Genomic DNA, 27,285 nt, shown 5'->3' with positions numbered 1-27,285 from the left:
ATCTCTATGTTATCTACTTTTCAGTCTTCCAAGTTGCCACATTCCAATAGGTTTCACCACAAAAATTATGTATGTATTTCTTGCCTCCCTCATCTGAGCTGAATCGGTGGTCAATTACAAGCTCCTGAATTACACTAACAATACTAGGTAACCTGTATTTATGAATATATTCATTCTTATCCTAAATTTCTCACTTGAACTGATTTAGGTAAAAATATTTCCCAGAGGACACTGTTTCGAAACAATTGAAAGTATGCATGCACACACAGAGTCTTTTAACTGTTCTGTGTACCATATACATTCAAGATAACCCACTTTTAATATTGCTGCAGTCTAGTAGATACTTTACCGCTGTCTTGAAAACTGGGTTATATAAAAGCCACACAAGTATCATTCTAAACAATGACTGGCAAATGCTGAGTATTGTAGTTGTACACACTTGCCATCATCTGGCAACACTCTCATAGTTACACAAATGGAAGTTAGTGTTACTCTCTGCTCAGGATGTTTGTTTAAAGGCAGCCTAGAGTGGAGTCACGCCTAAGTTATGGGTTAGGTTAGCTGTTGTAATTTATTCAATAATTATTTGACTCATTGCGGTTCTATCAGTATTTAAGTACATGAATGTCTGCTTTCTGTTTGTATGATTCACCATTTTATATATAATTTCTTCGAGTCTTTCATGCAAGCAATTGCCTTGTACTGATAACATTTCTAATTTTAAAAGAAGTTACATATGTCCAGAGACAATATAGATTTATTTTTATTTACTTATGGTAAATTTAGTGACAACGTCAGTAGTTCAGACTGTATAGCACTAACTACCAGGATTAATGAGTAATGATTTGGATAGAAAATGGTAGGAAGTGGTCATAGCCTAATTTAATCCCAGGATTAGCCTAACTGGACCAGGTAAAATTATAAAATACCTCAGGCAGGATGTTTGGTCTCTGTAGTAAGAATTGAATCTAGGACCTCCTGAATATAAAGCAGAAATACTAACTACTTGTCCATGATGATTGGTGCAAAGAATTCTGGGAAGTAATTATAATAAGGACTTCCAGGCAGAACTCATAAAGCCTACTTTCATACTGAACAGATTTCACAAATCTTGTATTCTTAATGTTATATTTTGATGAAAATATAATCAAACAATCAAATTCAATTCAGCTCATGGATTAGAGTGCCGAGCCCATGTGCGGGGAATCATATGACTAAATCCTACTCAAGCCTGAAATTTTGTGTGTGTGTATTATATACATATTGTAGTTGTTCACATATACATGTTTATAATCTATATACAAATGAAATTTTATATTAGTTCATTATTAACATAAAGAAACAAAAGCTAAATACAGATTTTATGCAGCTCCAATTTTTGCATTACATTCTACAAGAAATTTTGAAATATATATGGATCCTACACTAAGAGGCTCCTGCTTTACGAATATTTGTGACTGCAGTGTTTACTTTTTTGCAATGTTTTTATTACTGACTACAGGAAGTTAAAAGTTATGAGATTGGGATAGCCTCAAAATGGCAAAATGTTAATACCAAGTTTTGTGAAAAATAGCAAACTGCTTAACAAGTCTTGTACTTACTTTTTTTTACTGAAAAAAGTAGCATAAAAATGTCTGTGTAAGAACAAGTAGAAAAATGCTGTACCCCAGTTTTACGATTCCTAATTCTGTAACTTTATGCTGGTTATTAGCATTAGGGTCATTCTAAAAGAGTGTCCGAGTTCTTTCATCAACTTTTTACCAAATTTCATGAAGGAATAGAGGCTCAAGGTATTACTGAGTATCAACTCTCTTCACGGAAACTTTCGAACAAACTGAAATTTGTTGTCATTAATACCAACAAAGCAATGATAAACAACTCTAGTATCATTCAATGTAGAGTCCTGAAATTTTGATGGAAATATCTTTGTCTCTGAACAGAAATCCTATAAAATTTTATATAGCCATATATGGAGAATTCATAAAAATGTCTACAAATTGTGATTGATCTGTCAGCTGAACGCTATCAACAGGAGAACGGTATAAACATTTGAGGTCATATTTTACAACTTTTACTTATTGGAGGTGTATAGTAGTGGAATTTGTGTACAAAAATAGATAACTGAGTTATATTATTAATTTAGAAGTGTCTGTTTTTGTAGATGGAAGCATTGTAAATGGTAGGAAGTATCCTGCTATGTATCACTCATTTCCATACAAAGTGATTCACACAAACATGCCAGGACTCTCACTTTAACTCCAACCCATATAACGTCCTCACAGATAAATGCAAATTGACTGCATTTTCCTTTATGGCAAAATATGAATGAGTTTGGAGGTTTCTTTGTTCTAAATTTCACAGCTGATGTATTCTACTATTAATTAACTTGCAAGTCTTTTTTCTTACGTATGAAATACACTTTCTAGAAGAATATTTATTATATCCTGTTACAAAACAGCCAGACTATAAGGAAAATATGGAGCTAAAAATGTCTGCAGCACATATCTGCGACTGCAAAAACCTTAAAAAAAAAGCTAGTTTAAGAATTCCATACAAGTTTTAATTTGGTGGTAAATAGTCGGCAAAATGATTTGTCTACCAGCGCACATTTCAGGAACTGACTGCTTCTTTGCTAACTTATTTTATGTTTATTTACATTAACAGCCTTTTTTTATTGTGATGCTAATTCTGGCAGAGCCGAGTAATGACTTAAAGAACAAACATAATAAATTACATGTTACAAGTATCAAACCTTAAAGGTGGCGACTGACTTGTAACATTTGCCTGTAATGTAACGTGTTACAAATCGAGCATTACACAAGTGAAGACAGCGAACGGAGCCGCTCGATGCGAGCCGCTCACGCTCGCGGGCGCTCCATCGTGTTGTCGGTTTTTTCGCGAATCCCTTTGAGTGTTACATTACAAGTCAGTCAGTCAGTCGAGCGGCGTCGTAACGAGCATTCACGAGTTCTTTAGATAAGAGTAGCGTATTAAATGAAACAAAGATAACACAACCTCCACGTCCGACATATTGAATGAAATGAATGGAGCACACACGAGCACAGTCGAGCCGAGCGTTCAAAACGAGCATTCGATACGCCTCACCAGTTGTGGTGTAATGTAACATGCTCGCCGCGAATGTTACATTACGAGTAAATGTTACAAGTCAGTCGCCACCTTAAGAAGAGCCTGAACACACAGCATGCACCTTACTTACCAAAGACAATTTTTTATCCTCTAAAAAAATTACTACTTTCTAGTTTAGCCGCTACTTTTGCTATACAATAACGATGGCTAGATACCCACAGTACTGTCATATTGCTCACCACTATTTTATTCGCACACCCTTATTTTTAAATGTTTAAATAAGGAAAAGAAAATTTATTACCACATTCCTTGCATTTCTACCGTGCAAGAAATTACATGACTAAAATGATAGAGCCGTGAAGTACTGAAATGAGAAGCAATGATGTCCTTGTCGTTTTTCAGACAAATGTGTACCTGTAATATCGTCGGGTACACTAAGTGTTTGAAAATTTTCCACAACTAGCTGGTTTATCAACTTTCACGTAATCTTTTGATTGGAAATTTTAACTACAGTATTACAAGAAGAATAAGTTGATAATTATGCCATTAAATATGGCAATAAGTCCTGTTCATTATGGAGGCTAATTAATGACATTTCAAGCTGTTTGGTTGTGTGTCGCCTCAAGATGTTACCTGTTCTGTAGTAACATCCCTGTCCTGTGGAGGGCTCCTACACATGATTCTGGAAGCTTTCAGTGAGCATTATTATTCCTGACTATCTGGGTATGTAGGAAAACAAATACCTAGTTAATTCTGGTGTCTTCTGTATGAAGTTCTATGAACAACTGGCGCATTGTGATGCCACTGTAAATCTGTCACTGCAGAACTGAGATACACACTTCAGTATGATATTATGGTTCTGACTTTTAGTCATCAATAATGTACTGCGCTTACTCTATTTCTTCACACGCATATTCGAAGAGCCTGCTTCAACATTTTTGGTGGGAAGACAGTTTCCTACTATGGCTCCCTTAGGAGTGAGCAAGAATACAAGAAACTGTTCTTTAACAATGAGAGACTTAATTTATTTAGTAGTGGCAAGTTTGAAAGCTGATACAAAAATTATTTCAGGAACAAAGAAAAATTAAATTCTAAAATTAAAAATTCACTTCACCCTTTTGAGCCTTGAGGTTGCTAGGAGAGCAGGTTTCTATCCGCAAGATATCGCCCTCTCTAACACTACTAGCTATGATACAAAATAAGCACAAGAATCTGAACACATTCTGCTAGACAGATTTGCAGTTATGATCTACTGCAGGTGGGTAGGCACCAAGACCACAGAACGCTTTTCTGGTAATTGGTAGTTGTCTGCCCCATCACTCATCACTAAACATTTTGTGCTGTTCTTAAGTGCGCGCCTAATAACTGTGAATTTAAAACTGGCAGCACGTGCACTTTGTGGGAACGAAAGAAATATGCGGCATGAATTCATCTTGCTCCTACATTGTCTCTATGGTCACATGACATGATTTAGTAGACTTCTGTTGAACAGGCACAGTTAACAAAATAAAATAAAATGCATATAACTTATATTATTCAATATTTCACTAATACTATATAATTAAATCAGTTTCCATCAATCAGATTGCACGCCCACAAACTAAGCCACATGTGGCCACTATGGTGGACTTCAGAGTATTGATTGCTTCTAAAATTTGTGTTCTACATCATCATTCTCTTTGGTACAGTAGAAGTGAAGATGTAAATATGTAACCATATGAGATGAATACTGCATCATTATGGAATGTACATAAAAAGCAGAGCTAATAGTTTATATGGAACTGGATGAACTGTGGGTGCGTACGGTGGCAATGATAACGAAAGTGCGACAATACTCATAATTTCGTAGAAACTTGAATTGAGTTTAATCTGTGCAGTTTTCCTTCTTGCATGGAAATAAAAGTAAAAAAATTCTGACTTATGGCTGGGTAAAAATAATGCATGTGTTCGTGATCTTACACACGCATTATTTTCAATACGGCATAGAAAACTCACCCAAAGTTGTGCAGGGAAAAGGTGAACATTATGGTATACCCTGAAATAAAACTTACAGACACATGAACAGGAAACTATCACGAAATATAATTCTAGTCTATGCCGTTAGCACCATATTTTGTCTTGCTGATGTAATTGAGCACCACATGATACAGAGGAGCGTAATTTCAGTTCCAATGGTATTATAATATTAATACAGGACCACTGAAACACCCTATCACAAATGTAGCTAGAAGATGACGGCTGGCAGACCCGTAGACTAGTAATTTTGTTTGACGTTCCGACAACATACATCCTGCCCCAAAGGCACTTGAAGCACCTACCTCGCTGCTGAGCAACAGTTGAGCTTCCTTGTAATGGTCGTTGAAATCGGTTAGGAGCAGGAGGGCGCGTTCACTCAGTCTTGTAGTTGCCCGAAAGGTAGCACTGCATGCAGGTTGGCTTACCTAGGTCCTTCACTGCAGTGGGCTGATAGTTCTCAGGCTGATGCGACGACTGGATGAGTCGGGCCTGACTGCCAGTGCTGCCTGCTGAAAGAGTTGAGGTGGTGCTCAGGCTCAGGTGGTTTGGCGTACGTCCTAGCGTTGCCTTCCCCTTGCTCTGTGAATCCTCCTCGCCCTCTGACTTGCTGCCTGGGTCACAGTTCTTATCGCTGTCAGGCCGGTGTGGTGTGATATCTTCTGGCATGACAAAACACTAAATGAAGTATACATAATTTAGAAAATAAGATTTCATACTTTCTTACACAGTTTTCCCCCTCTCTTTACAGTATTAAAACATTAACTGTGATTTTTATGCTGTGACTGTTTGTATGAAGAATTGCAGAAGATGGTCTCTCTGTCTGGAATTTACAAGAGATCAATCAGAACTATGTAGTAGTAATGCATCAAACTGACTGTTGCCACCTTACGAGGTTGAGTTTTATATAATTTAATGTAGTAATTACTCTAACTGAGTGATCACTATATAAAATTAAAAAAAATGTTTCGTGTGACAATGTCCATATATGCTTAAAACATCTTGGCTTGACATATTTTCCCACTGCTACGGACGACTTTCTATTTCCATCTGAGTTTGCACACAGCAGAGCATTAATCCTTTCTTTGCCCTTCTTCCCTCTATGGTTTGGTTTTCCTCTTGAAGAAAGTGAAGGCATTTGAAGGAGATGGCAGTCTCATCAGCATTAAATTTGTCTTTTGTTTTTTATTATTTCACATGCCTTGGCAATGATTCCATTTTAAAATATTAAACAGTGTCTAAACTCTACCCACACATAGTATGTAATCTCATGACACTTCTTAAACCTCTCTAATCTCTGTTGGAAACTTTGAAATTATCAATCCATAATTTCATGGTTAATCTGATAACCGTCTCTTTCATTATTTTGCCACTAATCAGTCCACTCACTTAACATATTCCTTCAAACCACTCCATCAACACTCTCTTCAATTCATAAAGTAAAGTAAAGTTTGTCCCACTATACGCCATGTAGGCGCTTGGGGTGAGAGGCGGTATAGCTCCTCTCTTCCTTGACCTCGGCACTAGATGGGGGTGAGTGGTCAGAATCACGCCCCGCCCGGGTTTACCCCCGGGAAAAGACCCCGGTACCCATTGTAGAGGAGGCTGGGTGGGCCCCAGAGCCGGTCTGGACGCAGAGGATAGAGGAAGAATTCTCTGCCCCCGTCGGGGATCGAACCCCGGTCGTCCAGCCCGTAGCTAGTCACTATACTGACTGAGCTATCCCGGCTCATCTCCAATTCATAACACGGACAATTTTTTATGTCTCGTTTCTTATTTTCTCCACCCGCAATTCTCAGGATTGAACGTACACTAGACCTTGATTTTCATTATGCAGCAGATGGTGGTCACATTCTCATGCAATTTGAACTTTGTGAATTTTAAATTCTTTCAGCTGAATTTTAAGCTATGAATGAAACAAGAAACCTCCTGAAGGAAAAAACAGAAATGTTAACCATCATGTTCGGCTCTAAACCACATACGGTTTGTCGAAAAGTGCACCTACCTGTCCCATCGCTAACAGTTTTACTTCTTGATCTGAAGCTGCCACTACCAGCGTGTGCAATGTCCTCTGCAGAGTCTCTGCTGGTGTCCAGGTTGTCATAATCAATGTTTCCTGCAGAATGCCTCTGAGTTCCTTTTGGCGGTTTCTTAGGTTTCCCCAGAGTGTGTGAGCCTTGGAGGATCACAATGCCTTTGCTTGTTGTTGGCACATTCTCACTGGATGTTTTCGTGCTGCCTGCAGATGACGTGGTAGTACCACCCGTTGTTATACCTGCAAGATAAAAACAATATCCACTGTAGATGATCTGCAGACTGAAAGTAAGTATCTACAGAATTTTTATTTACTACAAATTGTCAAGATCAGTACAGTGAAACCTCTATCCATCGTTCCCGGAACTATCGTTTTCCCGGATGCATCGTCCGTTTTGTTCGGTCCCGAATACATCCCATATAAAATAATGTTACATTTTCCCGCTTCTATCGTTCCTCGAACTATCGTTTTATCGCATCAGTCGTTCAAAAATCTTAGTCCCGGCCCACAATTTTCCCGCAATGATCGTTTCTGAGAATTTAAAATGCTGGGTTTAGAGATAAATTAATACCGAAAGACGCACAATGTTTTTGGAATACACAGTAGTGGTAACCTGTTATGTCGCCCAACCAGCACAGATCCTTTTGGAATGAGGGGTCAGCGGTGCAGGGGTGATAGTTGGAGTGAATGGCGGTGCTCATTTTAGAAATTTTACGATTTTAATTAGGGTGCACTCATATTTCGTTCCACCGATGCCAGATGGCATGTGCAGTGTGAATTTCTTCACAAATGCTTTTATTACAAGTACAAAGGAAAGGCTGGCGGCACTTTTCATTCTTCAGGTTCATCTCGTTTCCAGTGGTTCAGTGGTACAGTTACGTTTCGTTGAGTTCGGCAGTAATAGTATTTCCATTCTTCCTGTTATTGTTCGCGAAGGGGGTTGGAGTGGTGAGGAAGACGAAGACGACGAATGCGAGCCGAAGCTTTGCCGAGTTTTGCCGAAGCGCACGCTGCATTGGCGAAAGTGAAGTCGTTCTTTTATGCGCTTAATATTAGTGAACGTGACGAGGAAAACATTTTGAACGTGGAAAGTGCTCTGTTTGGTCTAAAACGTAAAGTTTCAACAAACCAGTTGTCCATTAAAGACTTTTTTGGTAAAAAGAAGTAACTTTGAAAGAGAAACATTGTTTTTTTTTTTAAATTTTTAATGCTTTCCCGCATCTATCGTTTTCCCGCATTCATCATTTTTATTTCCCACCCCCGCCGAAAACGATGCATCGAGGTTTCACAGTATTCTCATAAGTCTTACTGCTGTGATCACAGTAAGTTATTTACCATCCATGATGTAATACCAACATAATATTACACTATATCTAAACAATCTAATTTTTCTTCAAAAATGTATTTTAGCATAAGCATTATGTACCTTCATTTGAAATATGCAGATTATATCCTTAGAACTGGAGTTGAGGTAGATCAGTGAGTACTGTCTGACCACAGGCTGAATGACCAGGGTTCAATCCCTAACAGGGACAAAAGATATTTCTTCTAACCCCTGCATCGAGACAGGCCCTGGGGCCGACCTAGCCTCCTATCCAATGGGTATCAGGGGTAATGTATGGCAGGGGCATGAGTCTGACCTCTCGCCCCCCCCATCCAATGTTGAGGTCAAGAAGAAGTAGGAGCTATACCTCCTCTCCCGCAGGTGTCTGCGTTGCGTTTAGTGGGACAGCTTTACTTTCAAATCTTTAGAACAAAGTCCCTGAATTATGAACACCCAACTTACAAAAAATAACATTTTTATAGAATTTAATAAGGATGCCAATTCTTACGTACTAACTGTTGTCACTGTCTGGAAATATTTATGACAGAGGAGCACAGCGGATAAACTTTACAGGCTGTTTTTCAACACAATGGCCTGTTGAATCCTTGATAAGTCTCCTCCTTTAATTCAAACATATAGATTGTCATTTTCTCTTGCATTACAACAGAACTACTTTCTTCCGTATCCAGTCTACATGTTTTATATTTTAGTTGAAATATGGGTTAAAGATGTTATTGTTTGTATAGGATTGACAGCCTAGCCATTATTTATAACACTGCATCTGAAGCGTCGCTACAATAAATAATATTAACAATTTGTCCGCAAGAACTGTGCCTTATCAGCTTCCAATGTATTTGTGTTGAGAACCGCTGGCAATAACTGAAGATTCATATGAGTTGTAATACTTTATAAACTTTGATGCCTCTGTACCTGTACTCGTGCCTGGCTTTGTAGCTGGGATGCTCATATTCCGCACACTTTCTCTAATGATCTGCCGGACTGTCTTCAGGAAGGCATTTCTGAAGTCAGCAGTGCTGCATATACAGAAAAAGTAAAGTTTGTAAGGTGGTATGGCAACTTAAACTTTGTAAGACTTGAGGTTCTCACAGCGGTGAGTATGAAGATTTCTGTCTTCTGGGTTGTTGCGCTGTGTAGTCTGGTCGATGCTAACCAACGTTTCAGAGGTCATACTGCCTCCGTCATCAGAGTATGAAGATTTCTGTCTTCTGGGTTGTTGCGCTGTGTAGTCTGGTCGATGTTTACCAACGTTTCAGAGGTCATACTGCCTCCATCATCAGAGAATGAAGATTTCTGTCTTCTGGGTTGTTGCGCTGTGTAGTATGGTCGATGTTTACCAACGTTTCAGAGGTCATACTGCCTCCATCATCAGAGAATGAAGATTTCTGTCTTCTGGGTTGTTGCGCTGTGTAGTATGGTTGATGTTAACCAACGTTTCAGAGGTCATACTGCCTCCATCATCAGAGAATGAAGATTTCTGTCTTCTGGGTTGTTGCGCTGTGTAGTCTGGTCGACGTTAACCAACATTTCAGACGTCATACTGCCTCCATCATCGCCCTGATGACGGAGGCAGTATGACCTCTAAAACGTTGGTTAACGTCGACCAGACTACACAGTGCAACAACCCAGAAGACAGAAATCTTCATACTCATCACCCTGATGACGGAGGCAGTATGACCTCTGAAACGTTGGTTAACGTCGACCAGACTACACAGCGCAACAACCCAGAAGACAGAAATCTTCATACTCATCGCCCTGATGATGGAGGCAGTATGACCTCTGAAACGTTGGTAAACATCAACCAGACTACACAGCGCAACAACCCAGAAGACGGAAATCTTCAACTTAAACTTTAATTAATATACTGTTTTATTCACATTGGGAAATTTATGAGTATCTTGTAAATGAAGGAATTTCGGAGTTTAAAACGTTTGGATATGTGATTATACTTATGAGTAAACAATCACAGATATGCTAAATGTCATATATCAGGGTCCCTGAAAATTTCCACCAATAACAAAATTAAGGAAGTTGTCAAATTTCATTGTTCTTCAGCAAATCTCATGTGTGGTCTTGGTGGTTCAACAAATGTCAAGGTATAATTCAATTTCTTGCCATTCTACTTAGGGTCCACAAATATCAAACACTGCTTTCACCTGACTAACACACAATGCAATGTAACATTCTTTACTGTAAGACACTTATATTCGAGAAAGACTAAGCGGCTTTGGTACTCTCCCCTACCCATCTCACCACAAACACTTATCACAAAGACATCAAAGGATGAAAAGGAACTGTTTGACCATATCTTCTTTAGACCCACCAGAAACAAACTCCTCCTCCTTTCAAACCCCCCACCCCACCGAAGCAAACGCTATGTCACGGAAACATTTTAAAAGTTTGTTCGAAACATTGCACATTGATTCACGCACAGATAATCTGCACATGGATAATCATAAGATTACTTTAGTATAAATATCTAGAAAACCCTCCAGTTATTATTCATGGTTTGGTATCTTTCCTGTGCTAAAAATTTCACTTTATTCAAATATTTCTGTTGTAACTTACTCAAACACTGTCTTATCATTTCTTCTATTCTTTCATTATCATCTTGAATGACTTTTCTGGGGAGAAGTGAAAGCCAAATCCCTTATTCTCCACTAACAATGATTCCTATCATTTATCAGTTTGTGCCCCCCCCCCCCCCCCCAATTATGTGTGGTTTTTCTATTTATTTATTTGAAGCAAGATTCCTTGAGTTGATTATGTAATTTAGATAATGTAAATAATTACCCACCTGTTGGACAGTACATACACCTTCTCTGACCTCCTCTGAAGCTGACTGCGCAGATGGATCAGTTCCCATAGAAAATGAGAGTCCATGTCTTTGGCTGAGCTTGCTCGGACTTGCACTTCTGTAACTGGGATGAGAACCTGATAGCGGATGATCTCCACCTCACTAGAGCTGCTCTTACTTGTTACGCCCTGTTGCAACAGAAGACATTGAGGTTGAACCAAATCTTGAAATTGTAACTTCAGGACAGTTATTATTATTATTATTATTTAGTGTTCTGTCTGAGGACAGGTCCATATGAACAGGATCCTTCCATCCTTTTCTCGGACTGGGACCTGTTCATATACGTTCTTGGCAGATGATCCAGAAGTGGTTTGCCATTGCCTTCTTCTGTGTGTGAGTGCAGTAATTGTTGGGATGCCACGGAGGAAAACTCCGTGTTGCCTAGACCACGGCCTTGCCCAACACAAGTTATAAATCTGAGCACCACCGGGAATTGAACCCGGGACCCCAGCATTACAAGGCTAGTGTTCTGACTGCTAGACCACCGTGGCGGCTCAGGACAGTTACAGTGAGAAAAGCTCTTATTCGATGGGTAGAAGAGAAAATCACACCATGAATAGTGCCAATTCTCTCAATGAGTTCTAGGAATTCCAAATCTTATCTGCACCAATTCATTAAAAATTTATCCTTTCTCAAAAAAAGGCTCTGTGCCTTGTTCCCCTACCACCATTCTGGTCTTCCTTATCTCCACTGAAAATCCTAATATACTCTGATCTTAGATTCCAATAGATTTTAAGTATTTTAACACTTACAGTTTCACTGAAAAGAATCTAAATTTCATTACAGTTGGCTCCCCTTCTCTTTTTCTTCACAATGCGGCCACACTGTCAGTGTTTATGTTCAATGCTTCAAGATTCATTGTCTCTATTAAAAAATTCATCATGACTCTCAGTGCATCAAACTATCCCTCACCTCTCCTTTCTTCCAATCCATAAATTACTTCTCAAACAATTTACTTTGCGTAAGATTTGAGGTTTTCACAGCAGTGAGTATGAAGATTTCTGTCTTCTGGGTTGTTGCGCTGTGTAGTCTGGTCGATGTTTACCAACGTTTCAGAGGTCATACTGCCTCCGTCATCAGGGCGATGAATACGGATGATAGAGGCAGTATGGCCTCTGAAACGTTGGTTAACATCAACCAGACTACACAGCGCAACAACCCAGAAGACAGAAATCTTCAATTTACTTTGCCATCCAACATCTGCTACCTCTTGTCCTCCCATTATCTCTCTGATTGACAGATTTGTCTCCGATCACTAGTCACCTCATTAATTAACTAATTCAGCTCCTCAAATTTCATGCCTGTGACACTGGTCTCATACTTAATTTCAGTGACTTCTTAAGCTGGGGCCACACGACCGTACAAAGTACATCCCTTGTAACACACATCGTGATGTCCGTCACAGAATTATGAAGGGGCATAAAGGATACAACACACGATGCGCGTGCTTCACTCCACCAAATATTCCTCGTTGTTTCCCACAGAACACATCCGCACTCCACTGGCACTGGCACTCATCTCCAGAAAGAACCACAGAATATATAATATTAAAATGGTAAAAGTACAAGACTACAGTACGTTGCTGAATAAAATTTGTCCCTTTATTTTCTTTGTTCTTAAGCTTAGGAGTGAGCCGGGATAGCTCAGTCAGTATAGTGACTAGCTACGGGCTGGACGGCTGGGGTTCGATCCCCGACGGGGGCAGAGGATTTTTCCCCTAGCCTCTGAATCCAGACCGGCTCTGGGGCCCACCCAGCCTCCTCTACAATGGGTACCGGGGGTCCTTTCCCGGGGGTAAAGCCGGCCGGGGCGTGATGCTGACCACTCACCCCCCATCTAGTGCCGAGGTCAAGGAAGAGAGGAGCTATACCTCCACTCACCCCAAACGCCTACATGGCGTATAGTGGGACAAACTTTACTTTACTTTTACTTAAGCTTAGGAGGCTGGTTAATAATACAATGAGTTCAGCTTGACTTACCATGAGCTTTTTCTTCTGTCTGAGTCTCTCTTTGCACAGGAACACAACAGCCGACTTGAACACAAAGCACATTGCGTGCAGCTCCAGACCTTTCTTGATCTTGCCCAGGAAGTCTGATATATTGAGCCACTCCACACCTCCATAATAGAGAAGGTCACCAGGACTCAAATCTATTGGCTGTAAAATAGAGTCAATATACCAGATGCTCTGAGGTCAAGGAGCAGAGGACACCTGGTATTGGCTACAAAGTGAAGAAATTTTAACAGAGGCTCTGACCTTGGCCTTCAAAAACTTTTAGTCGCTAAAGAAACGTGACACTGGCAGTGATGCTAAGTACGAACATTATCCATAGAAAACCATTAGGTTTGCTGCAGCGAGCGTATACAGGAATGTGATTCCTGCAAAAATTTGCCAACGAAATATCAACGGGCTGACGGGCGTTTACCTGTTTACATGACTTCTGGTGCTGCCGGAAGAGGTGATCAAAAATTGCGCCGTATTCCTCGTGTATCCTCTGCATTTCATTGATGTGTTCTGCTACTTTCTCCATGCCCTTCAAAGCCTCTGAAATATAAATTTTGAAACAACTTAGCACTTTGCCACTTTCACAATTTGCATCTTTGTAATTCATCCCATCGGACCTATACTACACACATTCCGCGTCACATGCTTTGGCACGGTAATGGTATGTGTGATATGTACTAGTAAGTTTCTGTGGAGGTTAAACCCGACAGTATATTTTGAAAGCAGAATATCCAAACTGTAAATTAATGTGTGATTATCATAACCTGAAAAGTTACACAGCATGTATCACCAGTGCCAGGTTTCAAGAAACAAAACACGTTTTTCAGATAGTTCTCACAAATCATGTTTATGGATTTTCCAAAAATTCATATAAATATGTGAATGTAAGAAGATTTCTGTCTTCTGGGTTGTTGCGCTGTGTAGTCTGGTAGATGTTAACCAACGTTTCAGAGGTCATACTGCCTCCGTCATCGCCCTGATGACGGAGGCAGTATGACCTGTGAAACGTTGGTAAACATCGACCAGACTACACAGCGCAACAACCCAGAAGACGGAAATCTTCATACTCATCGCCCTGATGACGGAGGCAGTATGACCTCTGAAACGTTGGTTAACATCGACCAGACTACACAGCGCAACAACCCAGAAGACGGAAATCTTCATACTCATCGCCCTGATGATGGAGGCAGTATGACCTCTGAAACGTTGGTTAACATCGACCAGACTACACAGCGCAACAACCCAGAAGACGGAAATCTTCATACTCATCGCCCTGATGACGGAGGCAGTATGACCTCTGAAACGTTGGTTAACATCGACCAGACTACACAGCGCAACAACCCAGAAGACGGAAATCTTCATACTCATCGCCCTGATGATGGAGGCAGTATGACCTCTGAAACGTTGGTTAACATCGACCAGACTACACAGCGCAACAACCCAGAAGACGGAAATCTTCATACTCATCGCCCTGATGATGGAGGCAGTATGACCTGTGAAACGTTGGTAAACATCGACCAGACTACACAGCGCAACAACCCAGAAGACGGAAATCTTCATACTCATCGCCCTGATGATGGAGGCAGTATGACCTCTGAAACGTTGGTTAACATCGACCAGACTACACAGCGCAACAACCCAGAAGACGGAAATCTTCATACTCATCGCCCTGATGATGGAGGCAGTATGACCTCTGAAACGTTGGTTAACATCGACCAGACTACACAGCGCAACAACCCAGAAGACGGAAATCTTCATACTCATCGCCCTGATGATGGAGGCAGTATGACCTCTGAAACGTTGGTTAACATCGACCAGACTACACAGCGCAACAACCCAGAAGACGGAAATCTTCATACTCATCGCCCTGATGATGGAGGCAGTATGACCTCTGAAACGTTGGTTAACATCGACCAGACTACACAGCGCAACAACCGAGAAGACGGAAATCTTCATACTCATCGCCCTGATGATGGAGGCAGTATGACCTCTGAAACGTTGGTTAACATCGACCAGACTACACAGCGCAACAACCGAGAAGACGGAAATCTTCATACTCATCGCCCTGATGATGGAGGCAGTATGACCTCTGAAACGTTGGTTAACATCGACCAGACTACACAGCGCAACAACCCAGAAGACGGAAATCTTCATACTCATCGCCCTGATGATGGAGGCAGTATGACCTCTGAAACGTTGGTTAACATCGACCAGACTACACAGCGCAACAACCCAGAAGACGGAAATCTTCATACTCATCGCCCTGATGATGGAGGCAGTATGACCTCTGAAACGTTGGTTAACATCGACCAGACTACACAGCGCAACAACCCAGAAGACGGAAATCTTCATACTCATCGCCCTGATGATGGAGGCAGTATGACCTGTGAAACGTTGGTAAACATCGACCAGACTACACAGCGCAACAACCCAGAAGACGGAAATCTTCATACTCATCGCCCTGATGATGGAGGCAGTATGACCTCTGAAACGTTGGTTAACATCGACCAGACTACACAGCGCAACAACCCAGAAGACGGAAATCTTCATACTCATCGCCCTGATGATGGAGGCAGTATGACCTCTGAAACGTTGGTTAACATCGACCAGACTACACAGCGCAACAACCCAGAAGACGGAAATCTTCATACTCATCGCCCTGATGATGGAGGCAGTATGACCTCTGAAACGTTGGTTAACATCGACCAGACTACACAGCGCAACAACCGAGAAGACGGAAATCTTCATACTCATCGCCCTGATGATGGAGGCAGTATGACCTCTGAAACGTTGGTTAACATCGACCAGACTACACAGCGCAACAACCGAGAAGACGGAAATCTTCATACTCATCGCCCTGATGATGGAGGCAGTATGACCTCTGAAACGTTGGTTAACATCGACCAGACTACACAGCGCAACAACCCAGAAGACGGAAATCTTCATACTCATCGCCCTGATGATGGAGGCAGTATGACCTCTGAAACGTTGGTTAACATCGACCAGACTACACAGCGCAACAACCCAGAAGACGGAAATCTTCATACTCATCGCCCTGATGATGGAGGCAGTATGACCTCTGAAACGTTGGTTAACATCGACCAGACTACACAGCGCAACAACCCAGAAGACGGAAATCTTCATACTCACCGCTGTGAAAACCTCAAATCTTACATGTGAATGTAAGGCTGAAGTAATATGAAACATTAGCTATAAACAGCAGTAAACATCTGATGTCAGTTTACCGAGACAGCTTTAATTTCATACTTGCACAAACAATTGAAAATTAAAATTTACCCCAAAATGATCACAAGTTGTGTTTTACATTGCACTGAGGATTCAAACAAGGACAAAATAATTGTAAATTTATGTGATTTGTAAAGGAAATAATGGAGGTCCCTTTTACATTAATTCATTAATCTGGCAACGAGAATGAGTCATTAGATATAAGAACTAGTTGCACCATGTAAGCGACAGGTCTGTACATACTCACCCACTAGATGCTGATGTTCATCGGCTTGTGGATCTGTAAGGATCCTCAGTTGCTGAAGCAGCAAAGGATATTTGAGGATTCTTTGAATTGGCTTGATAAGATATGACTCCAGTGTTGAGGAATGCTGCTGGCGAGGATTTCGTGCTGCAAGGAACTCTTGGAGTGCCTGATTGCCTTCATCTGATCAAGTAATAATACAATATTGTTAGACAGTAAACTGTATTTTCACTGTCATGTAAATTGTGTTCATTCCCAGGCACTAAGGACCTTAGGGCTTATTCGTTTTATTACTTATAATTTTTCCTCTTTAGACAGCCTTGTTGTTTTATACAATGCTTTAATTAGGTCAAAGCTTGAGTATGCCTCGGTCGTTTGGAATAATCTTACACAGACAGATTCTAATAAATTAGAAAATATTCAAAGAAAATTTGCCAGTTTATGCAATTAGCGATTTTTTCCAGTTTAATATCCCCCGAAAATATGAACTGATCCTATCTACTTTAAATTTTAGAACACTTTGTTCCAGACGACGACATCTCGATGCGTTATTTCTTATTAATGTATTTAAGGGCAAAGTAAATTGCCATTCCATTATGGACGCTGTTGGTTTACGTGTGCCGGCGAGGCAAATAAGAGAATTTTCTACTTTTAGTGTGAGCAGTGCACTAAGGCATAGTCCTTCAGCCAGGTGCGTCATCGCTGCAAATGACGTATGTAAATCTTTGAACGTATTTAGCATAAACATTGTCTCCCTTGAGCGAACGTTCTCAACAAGGGAAATGATCTAGCTTCGTTATCTGTCTTTTTATATTTTTTAAAGTTTTACAATTATATTTGTGTTCCCTAGGTGGATTATTTGTTTTTATTTATATTTCTTCATTTTTTGCTCTGTGTTAATATTGTTTCTATTTTGGGTTTGCCTGTACTTGGCAGTTATATTTAATACTGTACATGTATAAGTTTAGTTAATCCGTTTGTGTAATATTATCCATTATTATTTCACTATTGTTGTATATATTAACAGTGTTTGCCTGTTATTGGCTTCTTGCTGTTGGCAAACACGTAAATAAATTAACTTAATTGAATTGAATATCATCAGAAAGTCTACTACAAGGACATACTAGTTCATCTACATTTTGATGACATGCAAGAATATTATTTTTTGTTCTAATTCAGTTATCCAGGCAGCTCAACAACTACGGCAAGAAGCAAAACAATACTACAGCCAGGAAAATCATCCTCACATTTATAAAACAGAGGAAATAAATCATAATTCAGTGTTTAGCACATTACACGGGTCTGGCGCAGAACAACGTGGATGGCACATCAACAAACAATAACAAATAAAGCAATGATCTACTCTTTTATACACTTCATAGCCCCTGAAGCTCATTTATTGCAGATACAAATCCATAATCATAAAGCTGATTACGCTAAATACAAAATTTATTCTATCTTACTGCATGCATCCTTAAGTCTGTACTGTTTTAATATGTTCTGTGACATTTCATGTTATAACAGAGTTAAAGGCATAAATACATGCTAATTGGATAATTTAACATTTTGAAACACTTTTCTGATATTATCAAAGGGACCCCTGTACATTTATATAATTATCACGCTACATTAAAAATGCCAAATCATCATGACGATTACTCACTTGGGTGCAGAACTTTCTGTGCCTTTGAATGACTAGCACAGAAGGAGCTGTAGAGTTTGAAGTGATTCACGTAGTAGAGGAATGCACTGCCCACAGAGAACAGCACATTCTGCAGACGGCACAAAGCATTACAAAGAATAGCAAAATGAATGTTTCTGTATATAACACTGAATTCATACTAATATTAATAAATACTTTCACTTTGACAACGCAGTGTCGAGAATGATATTTGGATCTGAAAGAGAGAAGATTGGTGGATCATGGAGGAAACTGCGTAATGATGAGCTTCACGGCCTGTACTCCTCACCTGATACCGTTAGGGTGGTTAAATCGAGGATGAGGTGGGCGGGACATGCGGAATTCATGGGGTAGGGTAGGGGAGGGGTGTTTACAAGGTACCAGTTAGAAGGTCTCCCTTCTTATTCAGAATTAATTTTAGTTTAAAATGTTGTCCTAAATATTTTATACAGAGTTAACTCACAGCACTTGGAATTTCGCAGCTACGATTTATTATTCCAATTTCTCTCATTCCTGACAAAAATTCAAGCTTATTTTCACTAGATGGAACCAGCGATCAGCAGTTCACTAACAGATATTACATCTACTGGAAGATTTCTCTGATGCATCCCCCCCAGAAATTATATGACGTGGCATGCGGTTTAGACTTGTGATGTAGCTCAACCAATTTTTCTCATAGACACTGTGATGCTGACTGTTACTTCCATATTACAGAAAAACAATTTCTCATGTTCTTTTATTTTTGAAACATTTTCAACAGACTGATCTTGACTGTTTATAGCAAATGGTAATGTTCTCAGTATCGTATTGAAAGATTAATTACTGGAAAAAAATATAATTAAAGAATAAACTGTCAGGTGACGTACTCACTTTAAATTGACTAGGGTGCTCAAATTTGTGGAAATCAGGCTCGAGTTCCAAAGCTTCATCCAGATTTTGTAGAAACTGTCTCTGAAATGCCACAATTTCCTGAATATTCCCAAACAAGGCATTTATTTCAGCATTTGATAGAAATGTCTCTTTCTTTAATGGTTCCAGGTAGTTCTCCAGCAGATTATTCAAGTGCTGTAACAAAGTAGAGGCGCTTTAGAAATTGCTATAATGCTCATGAGGAAACAAGCTCTTACAACATATGACTAACTTAAAACATAAAATAGGAAGAAATAATTACTGAGGTCTCAATTAAAAACAGATTCACACTTATCCTCCATAAATAAATAAAATCACAGCTGTCTCTTGTTTTAACAAAATATTTGGACTAAACATGGTCTGGCATCTTGTCTGGTAAAAATAAAATACAGCAACCCTTATAATCATCCATCATCAGGTTGATGATGATGATGGAAGCAGCAGGGACCTCCGAAATTTTGGTAAACTCCCACCAGACTACCCAGCACTTCATCCCAGATGACAGCCATCTTTGTACTCACTACCGTGAGAACCTCAAATCCTACTTGTTAAATATGCTTCCTGTACCTCGCACATAATAAGGAATATACAGGCTGTCCCTAAAAGAAGTATACAAACAACCAATACATGTCACCATTGTGTATACATCTTTTAGGGACAACCTGTATTTATTACTAGTATTGTCTTTTAATACATTTAGACTGGGGCAGCTGGTCACAGTGGCCATGCAGTCTGAGGCGTCGCCCTTGCTCGCTTGGACACCCAAGGCAAGGATGTTTGTTCGCGTTTTTCTGTTTTGTATTGTCTTGTGACAGGCTTATCACTCATCCAAGGAGCTTAAATAGATCAAGTAACCTACCATATAGGAGGAGGCCAAAGACCATCGGTAACACTAACGGACATGATATAACTGATGTCTTAAAAGAAACGCAGTCTTGTAGCCCAATATTTCAGTTTGAGGTTTAAGGAGTGGCGTTATAGAAAATATAATCTTTTGTAGATTTGTATTGGTCTGGACCACCTCATGTGCCTGCTGTCATGGTAATGTTAAAGTGAAAGATTTAAAACAAAATATGGTGAATATTTTTCCTCTTAGTAACAGTACTTTCTCGCATAGTTTAGGTACATTTTTCCAGTAGTTCCGTAGTCACAGTAAGACTGTCTTGCATGCGGACGCACTTACACGCTGATCTTATATATAATTTTCTTTCAGGAAATATGAAATAATGCATTCTACCTTCACATATGTCCTTTCTGTGTCCACCAACTCCAGAACTACTTTTCGGAGTTTCTCCGCGTCTGAGAGTTGACGGCTAGGAGTGAGCAGAGCCTGGGACTGACTGCTGGCAACACTCCCAGTGGGACTGGACTTACGAGTTTCTACTGGTGACCTGCAGAATCCTGTAACTTGTTCTGCTGTCTGGAAAAGAGAGTAATTAATCTGTGACTTTACTCCAATCCTAATTATGTGATTATAAATGGCAGAAGCTTTAATACTATGGTCCTTAGAGGCCATGTGTTATAATTCTACATCTACGTTTAACAATAACACTAAGATGGTGCAGACAAGTGTCATATGAGACAATCAAACTTGTACTGAGATCAATTATGATATTCTTCACAAAAATGCAGCATCTTTATGGGCTCTTTCACTCTCAGAATCAATTAAATACTGGATAATATTGTGACGTGTTGCCTTGAGAGCAGCATAACAATGTCATAAACAGTTTAGTTGTCTGTTTATTGACATTGTCGCGTCTGGCATTGTTGTTAGTTGGTTAGTTGAAGCAGCTTTAGAGAGGGATTGGAGTGAGAGTGGACAGCCGGACTCGAGTGGAGTCGGAGTCGTTCCGGCTCCGGAGCCCCCCGGCACAGCCTGGAGAGAGGTAGGGACGATGCTTGCGCTTGCGCAGGCCTCCGCCCTCAGTTAGCTTTTTGGTTGTGTCCAGTGGGACTCGTGCCGAACGAGGGCTGCCAGAGGTCGCCCAAGAGCAACCGAGGGCGACCGATGTTCAGCAGGCCAGCCGAGGCCGTCCCCAAAAGACGGCCAAGTCGGCACAACGAGTGGTTAGACTACTCGGCTACCCTGACTGAGGTTTTCCGTGCTTTTCCTCAGTTGTAAGGCGAATGCCAGGGTATAACTTAATAGGGGCACGGCCCGCCACCCTCCCCCCCCGATCATGGAGGCCATCAGCTGAAATGATCTTCCCCCCACGCCGCAGAGGCCTTCAGCCGAAACGGCCCCTCCCTCTCTGGGTTCAAACCCCAGAGATCCAACCAACCAAATTCCTTTGGACAACTTGCCTGACGGGATAACCTCCCATCAGCAGCAACGGATCCCAGTTTGAATGGTCGAGGCTCCCGCCACGACGAAACCCCGTTAGCGTTAGCAAAATTTCCGTTTTTTTTATATTAAGACCGTTTACCATTTCCAGCAATGCGCCTTGTGCGCAGGAATGGTTTCACCTAGGTAGGGACGATGCTTGCGCTTGCGCAGGCCTCTGCCCTCAGTTAGCTTCTTTGGTTGGTTTGGTTGGTTGGTGAGGTTGGAAAGAGAGAGTGTTAGAGTGAGGTTGTATTGTGGAAGAGTGTGAGTCAGGATGTAGAAGTGAGTTGCAAGCGATATGCTGTTGCGGACATTGGTGGAGTCGAGTGAGTGGAGACAACAAGAGGTCTGGTGCGACGCCGAGTAAGGACGGGTCGGCTGCATGAGTAAGCACCGGGTACGTGGACCGGGGCGGCCGAGGGGCCAGCGTGTGTCCAGTGGGGTGCTACGGGCCGACGTGTAAGAGAAGAGTGTGAAGAGCGGAGCTCGGGGACCAGATAGACTCGATGGACAGTGCGAGAGAATGTGTGTGTGTGTGTGTGCGCACAGAGACTCGAGTGTGTTGTTGTTGTAGAGAGATGACTGTATGTGCAGACCACTGTAACTGATTTAATTTGACGTGAATAAATCAGGGTTGACAATCCAAGGTCGCAAACCCGACCCACGTTACAATATATTTTTACAAGCTAAAATGGCTTAAAAAATTTGATTTCCTTATGTCTGGTTATGGCATTCTTCTTGGAAGTCTTTTAATTGTTAGATATTAAGAACTTTACTAAACAAGAAATGAACATTTCATTTATAAATGTTGCACAGACAATTAAAAATTAATTTTAAATTATTTCATTACATCATCATCTCAACCCCTGTGGAAACCTCTGATTCCAAGTAGTAGTAGTAGTAAACTAGCTTTCAGTCCAATACAGTGACTAATATAATGATTAAATACGCGAGTCAATCTCACCTTGAGTAGATTTTCAATCTCGAACGAATTTGTCCGAGAAGTAGCTTTACCAGTGTCACTGGAAGGTGCTGGAGAACTCTCTGTTTCAGGTGAGTACATTTCTTTACCTGCATCGCACAAACCACAGACTTCAAACACCAAGAAATTAAATTATCAGTGAAGTCATAAAGAACACAGATTAGCTTCCTGCTTCCTCATATGTTTCACAGACCAAAGCCGCGACTAACCATAAATGATGTAATGAGTGGAAAGTTATTTCTGAACCATGATTATTTTACCACACACAATTTTCAGTAATTTATAGTTTTCATTGTTTTGTTTTTTTGTTTTTTTTGCAATGTTGGACAAATTCACCTTTAATTTCTGAAATATGATACTAATATAATTTTTGATCTTGACATAATGCATCATTTCTTAGTATTTCTATCCCGAACTAACAACCAAAGTACCAGTAACATAATACAAGGAAGGGTTTTAATAGCAGTTTGTTTATTGAGCTCCTTAGTCATTCTGTTTTTCCCGCGGTTGCTCGGCAATTAGTCGCAAATGAAATGACGCGGTGACAGACGTACGACACTTACTCCAACCCGGCGCAGGGACGATCAGGCCAGAGATCATCTCCTCGCTGATGGCGGGCGGTTCTGAGGGAGGGGGAGGACACACAAGGCTCTCGATAATATCGTCCGTCGCCCTCATGATGCCGGCTAGGTCCGGAGGTTCTGTGCGTGAAGAGCGCATCATCATGCAAAGGGCCAGTTCCTCCTGCAGAACACTCTCTAGGTACATCATGTCCAGGTCGCTCACGATGGCACCATTGATCACCATGATCTCGTCGCCCTTGATGATTCCTGGAAAAAATTCCTTCTATGATCTGAATTTAACCAAATAATATGTTTATTCTACTGTTGTCTAAAAATAAGATTTCACAAATTAAAGACTCTAAATTCCATCTGCAGTCATCTGAAAGCTGATGGCTACTTCTAACAATAAAATAACTTGACTGATGTCACTGTCTATGTGATTCATCAATTCTGTATTGAACTGATAGCATTCAGGTCTTTTTGTGGTTGCAGTACCTATTTGAAAGAACATAGCTATTAGGTTTTAGAAAAATAATTAATTTTATGAGTAAAATATTTAGTTAAATTGGTAAAATCTATCTATCCCAGGCGGAGTAAAATATTTGTGGCATGCAGAAAGCAGATCAACAGAACACTGTGGAAGCAGAAGAACGTCCAAGAAAAAGTTTTAAAATTTTATTTTACTAATCAACTCAAGTGTTGTAACGTAGATCTCCCACTCTTCATTACAATGTGAAAAGAGTATTAAGGAAAAATGTGGAACCAAGTTTCCTCAGTTCTTGTGTAAAACAAATAAGCTCCAGAGAAAATTACAAATAAAATTCATAGAGTCAGGAAGTTCTACCAGACTCGAGAGATATCATTCTGAAGCGTAAGATTTCAGATAAAGCGAATTTATATAAAATGTATTCATTGCTCGTTTTGACGTATACAGACAAAATATGAGATCTATGAGAAACGTAGGAAGATCAGAGTATCATGAAATGAACAGTAATCGATAAAATCCAAAATGAGAATACCTGAAAGTAGAAACACTACAAGAAAAGTTGGTGAAATTGTAAAATTAGGCATCCAATGTTAAGGACATGTATTACAACCAGAATATTCCTTTTGAAGTTCCAAAAATGAAGATATATTATAAATGACCACTGAAGAGACCAAGGACAAGGCAGAGAGATGAAGTCGGAGGAGATACGAAAAGTAGAGTAGTAGGGGAAGGAAGATCTTGCCTGTTGTTTTGTATGGGTGCGAAACAAGGTCTCTCACTCAGAGGGAGGAACACAGATTGCAGGTGTTTGAGAATCGGGTGTTGAGGAGGATATTTGGGCCTAAGAGGGAGGACGATGGGGCGTGGAGAAAACTGCACAATGACGAGCTTAAAAATCTGTACTGCTCCCCCAGTATTGTGAGGGTGATTAAGTCGAGAAGAGTGAGATGGGCGGGACATGTAGCGCGCATGGATGGGGCAAGAGGTGTGCACCGGGTACTGGTTGGGAAGCCGGAGGGGAAGAGACCGCTGGGGAGACCAAGACGTAGATGGGAGGATAATCTCAGGCAGGATCTATGGGAGATAGGAGTTGAAGGAGACTGGATTTTGTTGGTCCGGTGGAGGGCTTTGGTTAATTCGGTGATGAACCTTCGGGTTCGGTAAGCCATCTAGTTAGTTAGTTAGTAGGGGAAGGAAGTATACAATTATAAGAACTGTGCTTATCAGAGACAGAACAAGATAAAGATTTGTCATAAACCAACCACACACACAAAACAACATTAATGGATAGTAACGATGAACATACTCTAGCATTATCTGTCAACAACATTCCCTTTCCAATTTAAGTGTACCAAAAATCAAACACTACTTAACGATCTGTGCGCCTCATTGCTCAACTCACCATTCTGCATGGCCACACTCTTGTCTTCCACTCGACTCACGTAGCAGCAGAGCTCGTCCTGTCGGTCTGCATTCTCTATAAGTTCTGCCTCCACTGAGAAGCCCCACATCTGCTCCAGAGTAGTACGCTGAAGTTCCACTTGGTAGAGAATTTTGGCGCATACCTCCACAATTTCGTGCGTATGAAGCTGCGACATGCAAGTACCCGCTGTTGTTACACGCGCTTAAGTAACAAGTTCCTTTCAGCAGGCAGAAAAATGTCCTCAAACATATTACTGTCGTTTAAATGTAAACTCTTGTTCCTGACGGTTGTTAAAGTGTCCTGCCATCTTCCTTACAACTAAGATATCATTTTATTACACAGCTGAAAGGAAATAATTCCATAAAAAGAGAAAAGGGACATTTTAAGTACACTTGCACTCCCAGTAGATACTTTACCCACAGCAAAACTTCAACGCAATATCTAGGAACTGACAACAGGTAGAAAACAAGGTAATATTTTGGTCTAGCAAGAGACCTTTCACAGCTAACGCAGAATAAAACAAAATATCACATATTTAAAATATCAAATAAGATTTTAATGCAGAAAGATTAAAACAAAAAATGCAACGTGAAGAACACTCACGTATGTTTCTATGAGGTCCGTCCGATGCGGAACGAAATAGTTGTGGTCTTCCATGTCTCGTCTTTTCTTGACACGGACAAAATGCTCCATGGCGTTTAAATTCTTGCGACCGCAAGCACTCACGAGGAACTCCTCCACGGACATTGCATCCCGCAGGTACACGTGAGCAGTCTGCGGGGATCAGCACGCCCAAGGAATTATCCACATGGAGTATGTCAGACACACCAGGAAATTGGGTCACAATTAAAGAACCAGGTAATTTACAAGAAACACATTCTTCAATCAGATTAGTAAATTTCTGTATAACAAGAACAGACAAATTTGACCACAGCATGTAACTCCAAGAGACACTAAACAAATGACAAGTCTTTGACTACATACGAGGCGCGTCCTCAAAGTAAGTTTCCCACTCGCCCCACAGCTAGCAAACCTTATATTGCGCGAAGCGACTGTGCGTACGTGATAGAGCAATGACGTAGCATGGCGCATGCACTAACGGCACCTCCCGCGTTCTCACAATAGCATCGTTGCAGCTGTTGAAGATGGAGGTTCTTATTCCAGCTCCCGCCGACTGTGAAGTGCGGTCAGTGATAACGCTAGGCCGCACACGGCTCGACGGACAGCAAGTCTCCTGCAGGAGTTCAGCTGGGAGGTGTTTAATCATTCACCCTACAGCCCGGACCTCGCTCCCAGTGATTTCCATCTTTTCCTACACCTCAAGAAATTCCTGTCCGGTCAGCGTCAGCGTTTTGAGAATGACAGAGAGGCGGAGATGGTTGTCACACAGTGGTTCCAATCCCAGGCGGCAGACTTCTACGACACAGGTATTCAAAAGTTGGTCCCACGGTATGACCAATGTCTCAATTCCGGTGGCGAATATGTTGAAAAATAGCTGGACACTTGCTGTATCTGTTGCAATAAATATTTCCATGAAATTGTGTTTTGTTTCTGTAAACGGCCCCAGGGAAACTTACTTTGAGGACGCGCCTCGTATTTGGAGTACTTAGCTCTGAAGCATATGAGTAAACTCACCAGATAAATAAGTTTCTCTTGAGGAATTATCACACTTAACTGACAAGTTTAGAACAGATGAAACATATATTCGGTGCTATCTTTTCGGCCGTGTATCGTTGCTGTGGGTAAGGGTTTGTTCTGGCTTCGTTTGGAAGAGCAAAGTATTAACATACCTCCAGTATATATTTATCTTCTGAAAGTGTTTTATTAAAACTTTAAAAATAAAACTGCGTTACTCCTTCGGTGAACACCAACATTTAACAAAGATAGCAGGTGGTATGCCTGGAATTCTGGAGCCTGTTTATTTTATAATATTCCCAGAAGAATGCAATGTGCCATAAACAGCTCCAGTTTCCAAAAATTTGTCCCGATTGTAATACTAGATGACGGACAAAGTCCACATATCGAGTAAAACTGAATGTATATTTTCGGAAACGTTTAGAAGTGAAATTATGGGGAGTCGGCAACAC

The 27,285-nt window shown here is 40.7% G+C and overlaps 1 protein-coding gene and 1 long non-coding RNA gene across 18 annotated transcripts in view; one reads left to right on the top strand and one right to left on the bottom strand.

Moving 5' to 3' along the window:
- sif (guanine nucleotide exchange factor still life) overlaps positions 1–27,285 on the bottom strand; it is a 101,814-nt gene that overhangs the window by 14,283 nt on the left and 60,246 nt on the right. For 14 of the 15 annotated variants that reach the window (XM_087346791.1, XM_087346779.1, XM_087346746.1 and 11 more), the window contains 14 exons: positions 25,802–25,972; positions 25,178–25,364; positions 23,289–23,555; positions 22,708–22,814; positions 20,655–20,837; positions 19,379–19,573; positions 18,491–18,599; positions 16,831–17,010; positions 13,759–13,877; positions 13,314–13,490; positions 11,275–11,462; positions 9,390–9,493; positions 7,106–7,375; positions 5,529–5,762 (listed from right to left, as the gene is read on the bottom strand). In XM_087346791.1, the coding sequence (XP_087202917.1) occupies positions 5,529–5,762; positions 7,106–7,375; positions 9,390–9,493; positions 11,275–11,462; positions 13,314–13,490; positions 13,759–13,877; positions 16,831–17,010; positions 18,491–18,599; positions 19,379–19,573; positions 20,655–20,837; positions 22,708–22,814; positions 23,289–23,555; positions 25,178–25,364; positions 25,802–25,972 (2,491 nt within the window). The remainder of the gene's footprint in view (positions 1–5,528; positions 5,763–7,105; positions 7,376–9,389; positions 9,494–11,274; positions 11,463–13,313; positions 13,491–13,758; positions 13,878–16,830; positions 17,011–18,490; positions 18,600–19,378; positions 19,574–20,654; positions 20,838–22,707; positions 22,815–23,288; positions 23,556–25,177; positions 25,365–25,801; positions 25,973–27,285) is intronic. The other variant, XM_087346792.1, reaches the window with a different exon arrangement.
- The window catches only part of LOC147875153 (uncharacterized), a 63,807-nt gene that overhangs the window by 29,890 nt on the left and 6,632 nt on the right, over positions 1–27,285 (top strand). Inside the window, exons 1-2 of one of the 3 annotated variants that reach the window (XR_015534702.1) lie at positions 7,345–7,422; positions 20,631–20,849. This is a non-coding gene — a long non-coding RNA (uncharacterized LOC147875153). Of the gene's footprint in view, positions 1–7,344; positions 7,423–20,630; positions 20,850–27,285 lie in introns of those variants that run through there. The other 2 variants (XR_015534704.1, XR_015534705.1) reach the window with 2 other exon arrangements.

The sequence above is a fragment of the Zootermopsis nevadensis genome, unplaced genomic scaffold (assembly GCF_977971745.1).
Source record: "Zootermopsis nevadensis isolate Lab colony 2312 unplaced genomic scaffold, Znev_1.0 Znev_ptg000001l, whole genome shotgun sequence".
Lineage (NCBI taxonomy): Eukaryota > Metazoa > Arthropoda > Insecta > Blattodea > Termopsidae > Zootermopsis > Zootermopsis nevadensis.
This window is presented reverse-complemented; position numbering and strand designations above follow the sequence as displayed.